The 14625-nt window shown below is 43.7% G+C and overlaps 1 protein-coding gene across 1 annotated transcript in view; it reads right to left on the bottom strand.

The window, feature by feature from the left end:
• Positions 1 to 13797, bottom strand: part of LMOD1 (leiomodin 1) — a 30566-nt gene extending 16769 nt beyond the window's left edge. Inside the window, exon 1 of the mRNA XM_054981492.1 lies at positions 13437 to 13797. Coding sequence (XP_054837467.1) covers positions 13437 to 13664 — 228 coding nt within the window. The 5' untranslated portion in view covers positions 13665 to 13797. The remainder of the gene's footprint in view (positions 1 to 13436) is intronic.
• Between the last annotated feature and the right edge of the window lie 828 nt (positions 13798 to 14625).

The following is a 14625-nucleotide window of genomic DNA, read 5'->3' as shown; positions in this document are numbered from 1 at the left end:
ATTATAACAGATCTGCATCCTAAGGCCAAAAAATGGATACTAACCATGTGGGGATAGAAAGCACTTTGACATAATCTTACTAAATAGGATATTTCCTTGCTCCTTTAGAAATTAGCATATTAGGTATCTATGCCAAGTTTCTCATAGCGGTGGTACAATCAGGTTCTTAAGAACCAGGGTTAACTATATTAAGATTACCAAAGAGTGTGAAGTTAACCAAACCCTATACAATTTCCCACTGATAAAGTGATGACCTGAAGAAGCTAAATACTGCATCACAAATGTAATTAACACAATAAAGAAAAAGCAGCTAGCAGAAGCCCAAGTATCTTGTAGTCTGGGAAAAGAATACCCTGAAAAAGAAATTAAAAGAAACTGAACAGGAAAAGATTATCACCTGAAAAACAGTGAGCAAGTCTGTGTGGAGAGACCACAGCAAGCCTAACATTTGCAAATTAAAACTGGAGAGAAACCACAAGTTAGTTAGTGGGGGGAGTGGTTTGTTCAGACAAAAAAAATAGCTAGAATAATGGTTACCATCTCTAGTAGTCACTAGAAGTGCTTGGGATCTAACTCAAGGTTGATTTGGCAACAGGGAAGGAATCAAAGACCTTTCATTAATTGGAACAAGCTCTATATAGTGACTTGCTGTGGAGATATAGGACTCTATCCTAATCTACATGTAGTATAACATAATGGCTTGTTATCACTGGCAGATGACTGTGGCAGCTAACACACTGTGTTTGCAAATATTATTTATTTGTTCCGGAGATTTCTAAGCCACCTTTCTAGAGTCCTGCTTGAGGAAGGTTATAGTTAAAACCAGGGCTTTTTTTCTGGGAAAAGAGGTGGTGGAACTCAGTGGGTTGCCCTCGGGGAAAATGGTCACATGGCTGGTGGCCCCGCCCCCTGATCTCCAGACAGAGGCGCAGAGGGCAATTTAAACTCCATTCTGTCTGGAGATCAGCGGGCGGGGCCACCAGCCATGTGACCGTTTTCAAGAGGTTCTGGAACTCCGTTCCCCCGCGTTCCTTCTAAAAAAAAAACCCTGGTTAAAACAATAAATTATCAATACAAAAACAACAAGCTATTAAAGCAACACAATATTATAAAAGCTTCTGCAAACACGAGTTTTAAATATTGAAGATAAGGTGCTTCCCAGAGCACCTTCCCAGGATTCCCTGTTTTGCATTCATTGCCACTGTGAATGCAGATGTATTTGCGTTGGCAGCAAATCTTCCACGTGGGAGTTTTCTGCACATTTTCCTCTGTCAACTGCCATTTCCCCTGCATTTTTTCCTGCCATGCAAACGCAGAGCATTAAAAGGTAAATGGTACAGTGCTGTAGTATTATAGCACTATAGCAATTACTTTTTTAAAGCAGGAAGTCACAACTGTTGAGGGCTTGTCTTGTCTTGTAACTGTTGAGGGCTTACTGAGGGGAAATGGTATGCACCAATATGAGTGGAACCATTGAAAATGCTCACTTCCTGTCTAGGTATGCACCTGGACTGCAGTATTTCCAAAAAGACCATAGCAAAGCAGGTTTGGGAAAGAGGATGAGGAAGGGACGACTGGAGCACAATTACAGCACGACAGTGTGGATGCGCCAAAACACCGTAAACAAAACCCTAAATGGAATTTAGACACCAATGCAGAAAAAAACAAATGTGGAAGCAGGCATAATCCCCCTGTAGGGAAACAATTGTACACTGTATCAGCTGTAAATTTTCCTATACAAGTTATCTCCATACAAGACAGGTTAACATGTAGCCACCTCAAAATCCACTGCTTTCTCCTTTAATATGAGATTCACTACAAATTAAGTCTCATTTTTGGACAGTTTTCACTCTGGACTGGTAAGCAAGAGGACTCAAAATGTGCAGTTTTTAATGGCATCTCTGGTTGCTACAGATGCACAATTGCAAGGAGCAGACAGCCACTTTAAAAGTGGCGGGGGGGGGAGCCCTTCCACCATGGGAAAGCCTAAAGCATAATCCTTAATGCTACAGAATTTAAACTTCCACTTTAGTCTGATCCAGTGAGATAAATGTCTGCATGATAAGGAAACAGTTGGAGGCTTGCATTCCACAGGGGAGTGCTGGCAGTTTTACAAAACCACAGGACACCCCAACGCAGCTCTAACCACAGATGCTGCATAGAACATGCCCGAGACTAGAGCCCAGCTGGCCTGGGGAAAAGGAGAGAGGCGAGTTTCAGTTCCCAGCTCAAGGAGCATACTTTATGGTGGCCTGGAGGTCCAGAGGGGCCTGGCCCAGGCTACAATCCTCATTACCATGGGGAAAAGGAATTCAGGATAAACTGTAGATCATGGATTTGTTGCAAAATAGAAACTTATTTCCTTGTATCTATATATCTATTGTCCTAGGCCGTTCTCACATGGCTTACCTGAACCCGGAACGCTGAGCGGCATGCCGGAAAAAATGCAGAAGATTGCGTTTTCTCTCACGAGTTTTGTGCGATGTTGCGCAACATCATGCAAAACTCGCGAGAGAAAACGCGATCTTGCGCATTTTTTCCGGCATGCTGCACAGCGTTCCAGGTTCAAGTAAGCTGTGTGGGAACGGCCCTGATCTTGTGAGATTTGCTGGAGCAAATCAGAAGCAATGTTAGAGTTGTCAACCTTCAGGTGGAGCTCAGAGATCCCCTGGGATCCCAATTGATCTCTAGGTGACAGAGAGTTCCCCTGGAGAAAATGCCTACTTTGGAGGGTGGACTCCATGGCATTATATCCCACTGAGGTCTCTCCCCTCCCCAAATCCCACCTTCCCCAGGATCCACCCCCAAATCTCCAGGAATTTTCCAACCTGGAGTTAGGGATGCCAGACCCCCAGTGGGGGATCCTCCGCCCCTGCCCCTGCCCCCTCTCCCACTTAGCTGGCCAGCGGGGGGCGCGCACCTTCCATGCGTGCTCCCCTGCAGGGCTGCCCACTCCCACACACAGCAGCCACCAGGATCGGGCCCACTTTGGCCCGGATCGGGGCCACTGTGGAGCGCAGGAGCACTCCTGCGCTCCACAGTGGCTCAAAACGGGCCTGATCCACACCAAAACAGGCCCTGCTCCTGCGCCCCACAGTGCCTCAAAACAGGCCTGATCCATGGGCACGTTTTTGGTTGCTGTGGAGAGCAGGAGCATTCCTCCTGCACTCTGCAGCAGCCCCCAACCCAAGCCCCTGCGGAGCGTGGGCACACTCCCAGGGCTGTGTGATGATGTCACTTCTGGGAAGTGACATCATCACACTTGCAGGAGAGTGCGCAAAGCATGCGCGCTCCCCCCCCCTTTCTCAAACCAAGCAGCCAGAAACATAAGTAGGTAAAGGAAAGGAAACAGAAACTGATCTAATCTCTAGATTCTGAAATCAGAAAAGGCCTTTCTGGAGCTGGGCAACAACAGAGTAACAAGGGAAGCAGATGAACATGATTTCAATATAGTGACTGAGTCTGTGGCAACTAATTTTCAGTTAAGTATACATAGCCCTATGGATTCTTTGGACACTGCCAATGATTGTGGGAAAAGTTGAAAGCTGTTTTAGCAAGCACTCATAAAAAAATTTGCAGGTGTCTTACAGTGGGGCAAGAACAGTTAAGCCACCTAGCCATCTTTTGTCTATTTAGTGTGACCTTGAAAGAGAAATTGACTTTGAGGGGCTGGTGCATGGGTTTGCAATGGAAGAGGCTGGGAAAACAAACCTTTAAGTTAATTGGCCTAATCTTTGCAGCCACATCCATCCATTAGGATTTTTTTTAAAAGACATTGACAGGATAAAAATGGACATTCCCAGAAAGGTAGGTTATGTAACAGTAACTGCATAACTAAAACAAACTTCGAGCTGGCCCCAGGCCCCGTCACTTATTCCTCTCATGCAAACTGCCCCCATCCAATGCTACTTTGCAGCAAAGAAACAGCTGCCAGTCTTATTACCAGAACTGCGGTGTAACTTGTAGTTCAGCCTGCAGGTTTTCCTTGAGTCAGAAGAACTTTCTTTGCAAGTCTGAAATTTGTCATGATCCTTTTATAGAGTGATACTTTCCTAAAGGTGAGCTGTCCTTTCCTGGGCAATAGGAAATAAAGGTTAATTGATGCCCCTCAAGTCTGGCTACTTGAGTGTGAAGAAATCAGAGACACACTCATTTCTATTTTGGGTTGTTTATAAACAGCTTCCTGGTTACCTACAGTTGTCCTGCTCACTGCAGAAAAAGATGCATCATTATTTATTTAAAATACTTCCAAATGTAACATGTTTATTGGAGAGTTGAGAGGGAACCAAGATCATAAAGACCCTCTCCCTTCCCAGTCACCACATAAAAAATTCCAGGTGAATTTTCACCACCAGTGCTGAAGTGGCTACATTTGTACCAGAAAACTGATCAATATTTACCATACAAGGATTCAACAGATGCAAAACCACATATTCCTCAGCCAACTGAAAAGCAGAAGAAATAAAACTGGCTACAAAGAATGGACAAACTGCACAGCTGGCAGGTATTTATTTATGGATGTCTGGCTTGAGTAATGTCTCTTTTAAAAGTACATATTTTAGATAGCAATAAACCTCTGAATGACTTTATAGTGAAGAAGTTTAGGTCAAGAACCTGCTTTTAAGTCACTGGAATGTTGACCAAAACCAGGCAAGATTTGAAAATGTTGCAACAGCATTCATGGGTCCACCAATTCATACAGTTACCATGTGGCAAGAACTGCTGTCTGATATCCCAACAAGAAGCTGGAAACATGAGGCATAGATACACAGGGCAGCGGGGGCGGGGGAGCAGCGATCCGGCAATAATACACACCAGTACAGCAGATGATAGGATGGTGGAGTAAAGACATACTGTGTAGTCCATACAGAGGAATCATATACAAAATGCCACACAATGTGGTACCTTATTTGTGAGGCATTGCTTCCTACTTGTATAGTTTGGTTTTGAAAGGACAGCCAATAAAATAGCTTTATAGCTATTCAGATTTTTCTGTCTGCTGATCATTTTGCCTTCTTTGAGTTAAAGCATGATATATTCAGCTGTAGAAAATGCCCTCAATATAATATATTATCAATATACATTTATAGCCTGAGTGTTCATGTGTGCTGTCAAGTTGCCGCTGACTTATGGCAACTCCAAAGGGTTTTCAAGGCAACAGATGTTCAAAAAACAGACACGTTCACCTTTAGAGTGAAGGAAGAAGGCTCCTTTGCCTTAACTGTAGTATTATTGTCCTGAGGAAGACTTCTATCTAAGAGTGTACGTACAGACAAATCCAGATTCTAGATCTAGACATGTGTACATGGTAGTAAGTCCCACCAATATAAACAGAACACATAGCCACCTTTACTAATGGCAATTGCTTTAATCTCCACCTATAGCTACTCTCTGCATGGAATAAACCAATTTGATTCATTTACTTAGAAACCGACTTGTTGAATATCATTGCAAACCGTTCAGTGTGAGCTGAGTGGTAGCTTGCCAGAGTTAGTCTAAGAATTTAAGACTTGCCTTGCGAGATCACACCAAAGGCCCATCTAATCCTACCCTCTGTGGCCATTGGGACCAACCAGATGTTGTGGGGAGCTGACAAACAGCATTATGTCATCCCTGCTTGCTGCCCAGAATTGAGGGGCAGCAGGGGTGGGGGGGACATGGTGACAAGAAAACACCAGACACCATTACGTGGAGTGAAAAGGGGCCACAACTTTATTAGATACAGCAATAGGAGCATTGGCGATGCATAGGAACTGGATCCCAACATCGGCTGACCCACCTGCCAGCCAATGTCCTCCAGCCCCCACAGACCCTACTTAGGGGGGGGGGACCCTGGAGTGGCAGTTAAGAGGTAACATGTGGGTATACACCCCTGAGTGAACCCTCTGCCACCTGGGAGTGAGTCTGCCCCAGCAGCCCCCCGAGCTGGGCCTGTATTGCCATGATTCACTCCCAAGTTTCCTTATGGGAATCCCCAAAATGGGGATATTGAGCACGCAGGCCCTGTCTCCCCACAAAAGGATCAGATCCCAATGCAAAACCGCCATCAAAGTTGTGACAAGTAGAAACAACACACGAACATTCAACAAGAACCGACCTCTAAATGTAGGGTGTGGCGGGTGGGATTTCGCCTGCCGAGCACAACTGAAGCAAGGGGCAGGGGTGATCACTTTAAACAGGAGCCAGCCGGACCTGAGTGAAGCCCAGGCTCCCCAGGTCCAGTGCTAAACCCCACCCCTGCCAATCTGCCTCCCAGCTGGCCCTGATTGGCCAGCTGGGCATTTCAAACTGATTGGGCGTGAGCCATCCCAGGAGAGCCTGGTAAGCCAAATGTGGAGGTCACCATGCCTCCTGCCCCTCCGACGCCCTGCAGCCAGCAAACTGGCCACCCATGTAAGTCCAGGGGCCATTGCTTTTTGTTTCCAGCATCTGAAATGCAGACCTACCCTGTCTTCAACTATGAAGGCAAATGAATCAGATGACATATTTGCCATCAGCAGGGAATGGCCCTAAGTGGCAAAACAGCCAGCACAAGTTTGTGGCAGCAATATGCCCTGGCCCGTGGTTTGATGCAAGGTTCTTTGAACTGCAGCCAAAGATGTTACCTTCCAGTACTCAGGCAGATTCTCACATCACCCTTTCATATTTCACTACTGCATTCATTTACTTGATCACCCACAGAGAATTATCTATTAAGCACAATACTACGAACTCTGTAATCTTGCAGTAGTGCATTTCCTTGAAGCAGGAAAAAACATAAACATTTCAACATCTCATCATTATGACCCTAACTTTCCACAGCAGTAACAAAAGTTGAATTGCGTGTGCATCTGCGCACTCCAAAAAGGTCACTGGGAGGGGGTAGGACCTCAGCTGTGGCCAATGCCATGTTGTCCAGAATTTTCACTAATTAGAAAACTACAAAGTATGCAAAACTTTAAGGTAATGGTTAAATCTTCAGACAAGGAAAAATGAAAGAGGCACCAGATATTTATCTATAGGCATTTTTTCTTCCCGTGTGTGGAAAATTGCATGTTGTAACACATTTGGCCCCTTCTGCAGTCCCTCTGCAGCTGGGAGCTGGTGCTTCAGAAGTGTTAATCTCCTCATTACCAACAAGTCCATGGAAGAGGAAGGGAATGGACAGGATTTCCCCCACCCTCTCTTCAGGGATAGAAAACAGAGTGTCAGCTTGCAAGATCTTATTACTGCAACATGATCTAAAGAGCTAGATTTACCAAATAGTTTGACAACCAGCCAGTGTGCTTTGTCTTCTATAGTTTAGTACCACACAAAGTTTGAGCTTTGAGCTTTGCATAGAAATGTCACAGCCTGTACCTCTTGCACTCCATTGGCTTTTGACTCTACTGCTGACTACTATTTTTTCCTCTTTGTATACAGGCCAACTGAGAATAAAGTTGTGCATCTGATGAAGTAGACTCAAAGAATAGCAACCCTCACCCAACCATACCTCTTAACATTTTTTAAAATGCAGAAATTTAAAGATTTAGGACCATCGTATACCCCGACCCTAAAAATCTATATCCCTTGTCATAAAAACTATATTTTGACCCTTGCTGCTATATAGAAATCAAAATCAATTAAACTAGATACAGTTATTCATGAAGTGTGCATTGTTTCCTATCCCATTACACAAAGGATGTAAAAGCGAAACCAGGAAGACATTGCTATATTAGTATATTTTAAGGCATCTGTGATGGACTGCACTTAACAGGAGGTTTCTGAAGTGCAGCAAAATTAGATAGGTGGGAGGGGAAGGGTTAACTATTCCCTAGAATGGAAGACATGAATGACAGGCCTCTCCATCTTCTCTGATTGGGCAGTTAGAACCGGTCCATGAAGGCAGTCAGTTTTCTGACAGGATTTGGAGTCAGGGAATCTGACAAGAAAAGTCAGACACGTTCACCTTTAGAGTGAAGGAGGAAGACTCCTTTGCCTTAACTGTAGTACTACTGTCCTGAGGAAGACTTCTGTCTAAGAATTCCAAGTCTAAACATAAGCATAAGCTGAAGTACACTTTACACAGACAACAGAGATCTGGGAGTGTGTTTGAGAAGAGAGTGAGGTTAAGACTCCCTTTCAAGACAAAAAAAGAGGGGTTATATCTTCTGAGAAGAAGATTAATTCCTGACCAGTTTTTGAAGAGGGTGTTGGCTCTGAGGATGACCCTGGGTCTGTTGTGAAGGGGAAATGGTATTAGCCTACTTAGGAAAGTAGAAAGATAAATACTCTCTAGAAAGATATACAAAGATAAATACCCTCTAGTTCCAAGAAAGGAGCACTAACTCCAGGAAACCTGAACTCTCATAGAAAACATTGTTGCTGTACATAAATTACTAAGTAAAACATTTCCCCCATCAAGTTCCTGGGCTGGTCCAAAAAGCCAAAATTATATCTGCGTGGCAGGGTAGGGCAAACAGACTTTCAAAACCACAACTATTAACATGCTACTTGGGGCTGCACAGTCAAAACAGGGAAATGGAATTTTGGTGGGAAAATCTCCCTCACAGTGGAGAGAATGAAGAGGGGATCCGTCTTAGCATCATTTTCAAAATCCTGCCTTTGTTTGTTCTGATCTTAATAGGCTACAGGCTGACTTCTTGCAGAGTGTAACTTAAACCAAATGTTTCCAAACTTTTCCAAATTACTCAAGCCTCCTAATAAGCAACAAAACAAACACAGGTGATCAGCTTGCTTGGCAGCAGCTACACTCTTGACATTCTCTCTTGATAAAGAGAAGTGCTGAATAATTATTTGCAAGATTAGCGCTACACGGAAGCATTCTATACATGCCTCATAAAGTCTACAGCAGTTATGGCTGGCAGCTTTTAAGCTGATCTCTCTAGCAATCCCTTTAACATCAGTTTGATCTGCAGCAATAATCAGGTGATGTTATTTAATTCCACGCAGTGCAAAGGTTTCAGGGCCCATTTTGGCATATTAAACTTCTGCTAAAGTAACAAGACATTTATTTTCTACTAGTTGGCACTGGCAACCGTAACAGCAGGCCAGCTCAATTTGAAAGGTACCAAGTCATCAAACCCCCACCCTACCCTCGGACATCCTGGGACTACAAAATCCTAGTGGCTGTTAACTGCATCGCTGGCCATAATAAATGGCTTGTGAACAGTGCTTGGTGAGACAGAAATTATTCTGTTTGGTCTACAAACAACAAAGCCTTGCCGGGAATATAGCAATGTATATCTCTATTCTGTTAAAGTGCATTGAAGTGCAAATAGCAAATGTGTTATGAACAGTGTACAAAAAGCAATAAATATATCAATCACAATCCAAATCCGTCAATGTCCATATATATATTCCACAATGGGAGATCCAAGGAAGGGGAGGTGGAGTTCAAGTTGGAGACTGAATATCCAGGAAGATTCATAAATAATTTTTAAAAATCATAATCCATGCACGATGAAACCATTATTGCCGACGGGCCGATGTGTGCACTGATGTTCCAAATCCCGTTTCATGGCAAAAAGACACTTTTTCATGGGCATATATCTTCTGGAACGTAATAACTCCCGGTCCAACACACTCCCGGATCCAGTATACAATCAATTGATAAGACGGACTCCACCTCCCCTTCCTTGGATCTCCCATTGTGGAATATATATATGGACATTGACGGATTTGGATTGTGATTGATATATTTATTGCTTTTTGTACACTGTTCATAACACATTTGCTATTTGCACTTCAATGCACTTTAACAGAATAGAGATATACATTGCTATATTCCCGGCAAGGCTTTGTTGTTTGTTCTCACTAACTGGGTTGTCTCCCTGATTCTTGCCCAGCTTCTGTTTGGTCTACAGCCTGCTTTCCTTCCAGTTTTTCCCCTTGTTTGTAATAAGCGTTGAAGTTCAGGATGCTTCCTGTTTATCTGAAGTGGGGCAGAGAAATGAGCTATCCAGAATGATCATTCCATTTAAAATACCACAGTGGTTTTTCATGCTGAACTTATTTAAGCCACAGCCTGCAAGAGAATCACACACTTTTGTATGTGTACACTAGACCCTTGAACTGGGGTGGGCTAAAAGGCTAAGTCAAGAACCTATAGTTTAAAAGTCATCTTTTAAGGTGCTTGCTTGTTTTACATGATGTATGATTTTTTTAAAAACCAGCAAAGACAACAATAAATATAAAGGATCAAACCAAGCTTCTATCTACATATAATCCTCCTATTTAATCACCAGAAATTAATAAATGTTTCCAAAGATTATTAAGAAGAGGAAAATGAGAGAGATATGAAACCCCACACCGCAACAGGATCAAAGCTTAGAATGGTCCATTTAAAACAACTTGCATGTATGAGAAACTGAAATAAGCTTGATTGAAGTTGTTTGTTTCTGATGTACCAAGGAAAGCTAAGGCAAATAGAGGGGGTCGGAGCTCAGCAGGGGAGCTGATGAGTACCAGCAGTAGACTGGAAAGGGGAAAAGGGGCCCATTCTGACCCTACCCCCACCCTCATGAAGGGATGGAAAGAAAGATCCTGCCCAGCCAGCTGTGCAGGGCTTGGCCAGGCACACCTTTTTCTGTGTAGGACAGGGCAAGGCTGTGGTGGACACATCCTTCACTGCCCCATGCAAGGCGAGAGCCTCCAGTGTGCAGCAGCCATCCCTTATTTGGGTTGGCCCTGGCAGGGCGTGGCATCCTGGAACTTCCCTGGTGGCCCAAACGGCCAATCCATCCCTGATCTGCACGCAGAAGATCCCAGGTTTGATTCCTAACATCTCAAGCTTAGAAGGCTGTTAAGAAGCAGTTCTGGGAAAGAGGAGACACTGGAGAACATCCGCCAGCCAGAACCTAGGTGGGCCAGCAGTTTGACTCAGTATGGCAAGTTTGTGTGTTCAGCCAGAGCCCTCACTGCAAAGTAAATCAAACGAAACAAAGATGAGTTCTGCAAAGAGAAATTTGCCTTATGCTTGGTTTCAGGGGTGGAGAGAAAGAAACACAGTTTGATGCTGCTTCTGATTCACATTGAGATTCTAATATATTCCCTGGCTGAAACTTCTTTCTAACTAGTTCCTTTTATTGTATCTATAGCCAGTATATTTTTCTATTTAAAAATGATGTGCCAGTACTCATTATGTTGGCTGCCTTGGGGGCCCAATCCCGCTGACCAAAAGAGGTGCCTGTGCTGCAGAAAGAGGTGCCATTACTATGTGCCAGTGCATATACCACCAGAAAAAGCCCTATCTATGGGAAGAAAAAAGGCCACCCTTCTACATTTCTCTAAGAGCCCACCTCTCTCCACCTCTACAGAGACTGTGACATAAGAGGCTTATGCTGCTGCATCCTCTTAAATCTTAAGTTGCATCTTTTTTTCTGGTAGGGCTTTGTGAGCTTGTTACACCTTCATGCAAGGCAGAAATTTATGAAGTGCTGCTTTGCCCAGCATGGAGATTTGTCGTGTAATCTCAAGCATGTTTACTCAGAAGTAGGCCACACTGAGTACAGTGGGGCTTACTTTCTGGTGAGAGTGCTCATATTTGTAGCCCTAGGGATAGAAATTGCTACACCTGTGATTCTCCACCCCCACTCCCCACCCCGTTGTGCTAAAGACACAAGCACAGCAAGAGGAAAGACGGCAACCCTCCGGACCACCTTACTGCTCTATTGCATTCCTGCAAAGGGCTGGCATCATTCTTACCACCAGGTAATGAAGCGAGGCACCATTGATAGACCTTTCCCCTCTTCCTGCCAATGACTACACTGGCTCAGATCTCTTTCCAGCAACAAAGAAGAAGGAAGAATGTAAGAAGTGCCCTCCTGTATCAGACCAACTCCTGTTTAGTGGCCAACCTGGAGGGTCAGCAAAAAGGGTATAGAGGCCAAGGCTGCCTCCTGATGTTGCCTCCTAGCACTAGTGTTATGCTAGTTAATGCTTCTGGATTTATTTAAATGTAGAGGGGGGGCCTGGCAAAGCTTAGGGTTGAGCTGCCTACAAAGGAGGATAATTAATTTTATTGCTACATATGCAAACCATATCCACCACCAAAAATTAAGGTACAACATACACTTCCTGTATTGTATACTAATTGGTAGCTTGTATATCTCACGAGACCTATGCTGGTCATTATGATGAATGGAGAAGGGGAAAGGATGCACCTATTGTAGGCCCCCAAGAGTTGGGGCACAATGTATCAAAATGAGGAGCATGGCTGAGCGACAGAGCATAAGCTTTGCATGCCAAAGGTCCTGGGTTCAGCCCTTTTTCTAATTAAGGAATCTCAAGTAGCAGGTTTTTGGAAAAACCTTTCTCTGTCTGAGGCCCTGCTGCCAGTAAAGTAGAGGATACAGAGCTTAACTAGATTCATAAGCTGGTTTGGTATATAGAAGCCTCATATGTTGAGTGAACAAAGCAGTCTATGACACAAAGACTGTGTATGGATGAGTCCTGTGCCTGGAGTAATGGGCAGGTTTAGACCTGCCCATTACTCCAGTGCTCTTAGGTCTGATTTAAACATGACACTGGCAGGCAAGAAGAACTTACCTGTGCAGTCTTACATGGGCTTAGCATCTTTTTTCAACCTCACTGCTATGCATGGATTACTGCTAAGCATGCAACATTAGCACAATGTCCATGAAGGCTATGGATCTCTGGCATAGTATAAAGGTACTCATGAAAGCTTGCAAAGAGAAGATCTTCTCACCTGCCCGCATTATGTTTAAATCATGCAATCCTAGGCAATTGCTCCTGCCACTGAAGGACTGGCTTGATGGCCTAGCCTCTCCTCCATGAGGTAGTAGCAGGAATACTACATCTCCTCTACCACTGCTTGTAAAGTTGCAATTTTTTTTTTGCTGATCATGATTCTGAATTTTTAACACACACATTTTGTGCATGAAGCTTTTACCAGCTTGGAGACAGATATTAGAAAAAAAATTACCATTACATTTCTGTGCGTTGAGATGCTTTTAAATGAAAAAGCCAGTTAAGAAAAGTTGATATTGGCTCTCTTGTCAGCTCAGGCACAGTTGTTGAAGAAGCGAGGCTGGCTTTCCAGAGTCAAGCAACAGGAGAAGGCAGTGGAGGGAGCTGGTGCTGGGAATGCCACTCTTGAGAGACAAGCACCTCCTGCTCCCTGTGTGTGTACCCCCCTCCCCCATTGGGCAGGACAGTACAGGGTATATAAGCCCACTGTGTCCAAGTGGAAAATGTGAGGAATTTGTACTATTGTGACTATGCCAGTGTTTTAAATATCACGGTTACGCGAGAAAGTATTTATGATAATGCAAGGCCGTACGATAACAGTTTAACACATCTGCCCAATCTTTTGATCATCTCCCTTTTCCCTTTGAAAGAGCATGGTTCACATTTCAGGCTGTTGCATTTAATGCTGAAATTCAATGTGCTACTGCACAAATGCCCCCCTTCCCATGGCAACAGCAATAACTTACATCCACTGTCTGTTCCTTCTGCAAACTTTTCTTGGGCTCCTTTTCTCGGCTGTACTTCCCACTCGTTTGGTCTTTCTGCCCGAGCCCCAGTGGAAGGCTTCCATCTGTGTCAGATGCATCCAGCTCTTTTTCTAGCTCTTCCATCTCCTCCGGAGACAGAGTAGACAATAAGTTGTCAATGTCTGGATCTTCACTGACTTGCCTTCTGTATTTGGCTACCCTGGACATCGTGGCAGTTTGCTGGTGAAATGGTACTGTGTGTATGTATCTGTATAAAACTAAAAAAAGGTAAGGAAAAAGTAGCAAATCAAAAAATTTCAGTGAAAACAGTCCAGTGAAATAATGTCCTTCTTTCCTTTGCTTTGGAAGTGTTGAAATGTTAAATGTAAGCAACTGTAACTCCACTACAGCCCGGAATATAATGGTTTTGAAGAAGGAGAACAGCTGGCCAATGAAAGACACAGCTGCAAATCCTTTCTCAGACAGACCAATCAGATGTGGTGGGAGGTGGAGCTGCTGCCTATCTGAGGAGTTTGAAACCTGAGGACATTCCAGGGAATCTTGAAGAGATTCATGACCAAATTTAGTCCTGAACATTTAGCTTTTTAACAGCAATGGGAATGAAAACATGAAAAAATCCAACCCAAACAAAATGGAAGAACATACAGGCAAAGTCCTAGATTCATAGAGGGAAATAGAAGTTTCTACAATGTGTCTAGAGGTTGTTTGAACTTCTGACAAAAAAGAACAGCATCCAGACAGTGTCTAGTAATATCTGCTCGTTTCACATTACATTGAAAAAGTGTTTTGGCATTCAGCACCCATGTAATTAACAGCTCTCTATTTGACAATAAGATGAGGGAGACGGCTGCATGCTTACAGTTTTTATTTTCCCTTTGTATACATGATCTGCCCTTCCTTTCAAAGTAAATGAGCATTAGGTGTTACTGATTTTCCTCTGTAAGGTTATACAATATTGTCTTTTCAACAAAATAAATGAATGTAGAAAGGGGCTGCTTTTTATGCACACTTTTAAAACACAGTTAATTACACAGTCTCTTAAAGCCAGTGTGTGTAGTGGCTAGAGTGTTAGATTAGGATCTGGAAGACCCAGATTTAAATCCTTACTCTGCCATGGAACTTGATTGGTGACCTTGAATCAGTCATTCTCTCTCAGCCTAACCTACCT

The sequence above is a fragment of the Eublepharis macularius genome, chromosome 5 (assembly GCF_028583425.1).
Source record: "Eublepharis macularius isolate TG4126 chromosome 5, MPM_Emac_v1.0, whole genome shotgun sequence".
Classification (NCBI taxonomy): Eukaryota; Metazoa; Chordata; class Lepidosauria; order Squamata; family Eublepharidae; genus Eublepharis; species Eublepharis macularius.
The sequence above is the reverse complement of the archived record's forward strand: the minus strand, read 5'-3'. Positions and strand labels throughout refer to the sequence as shown.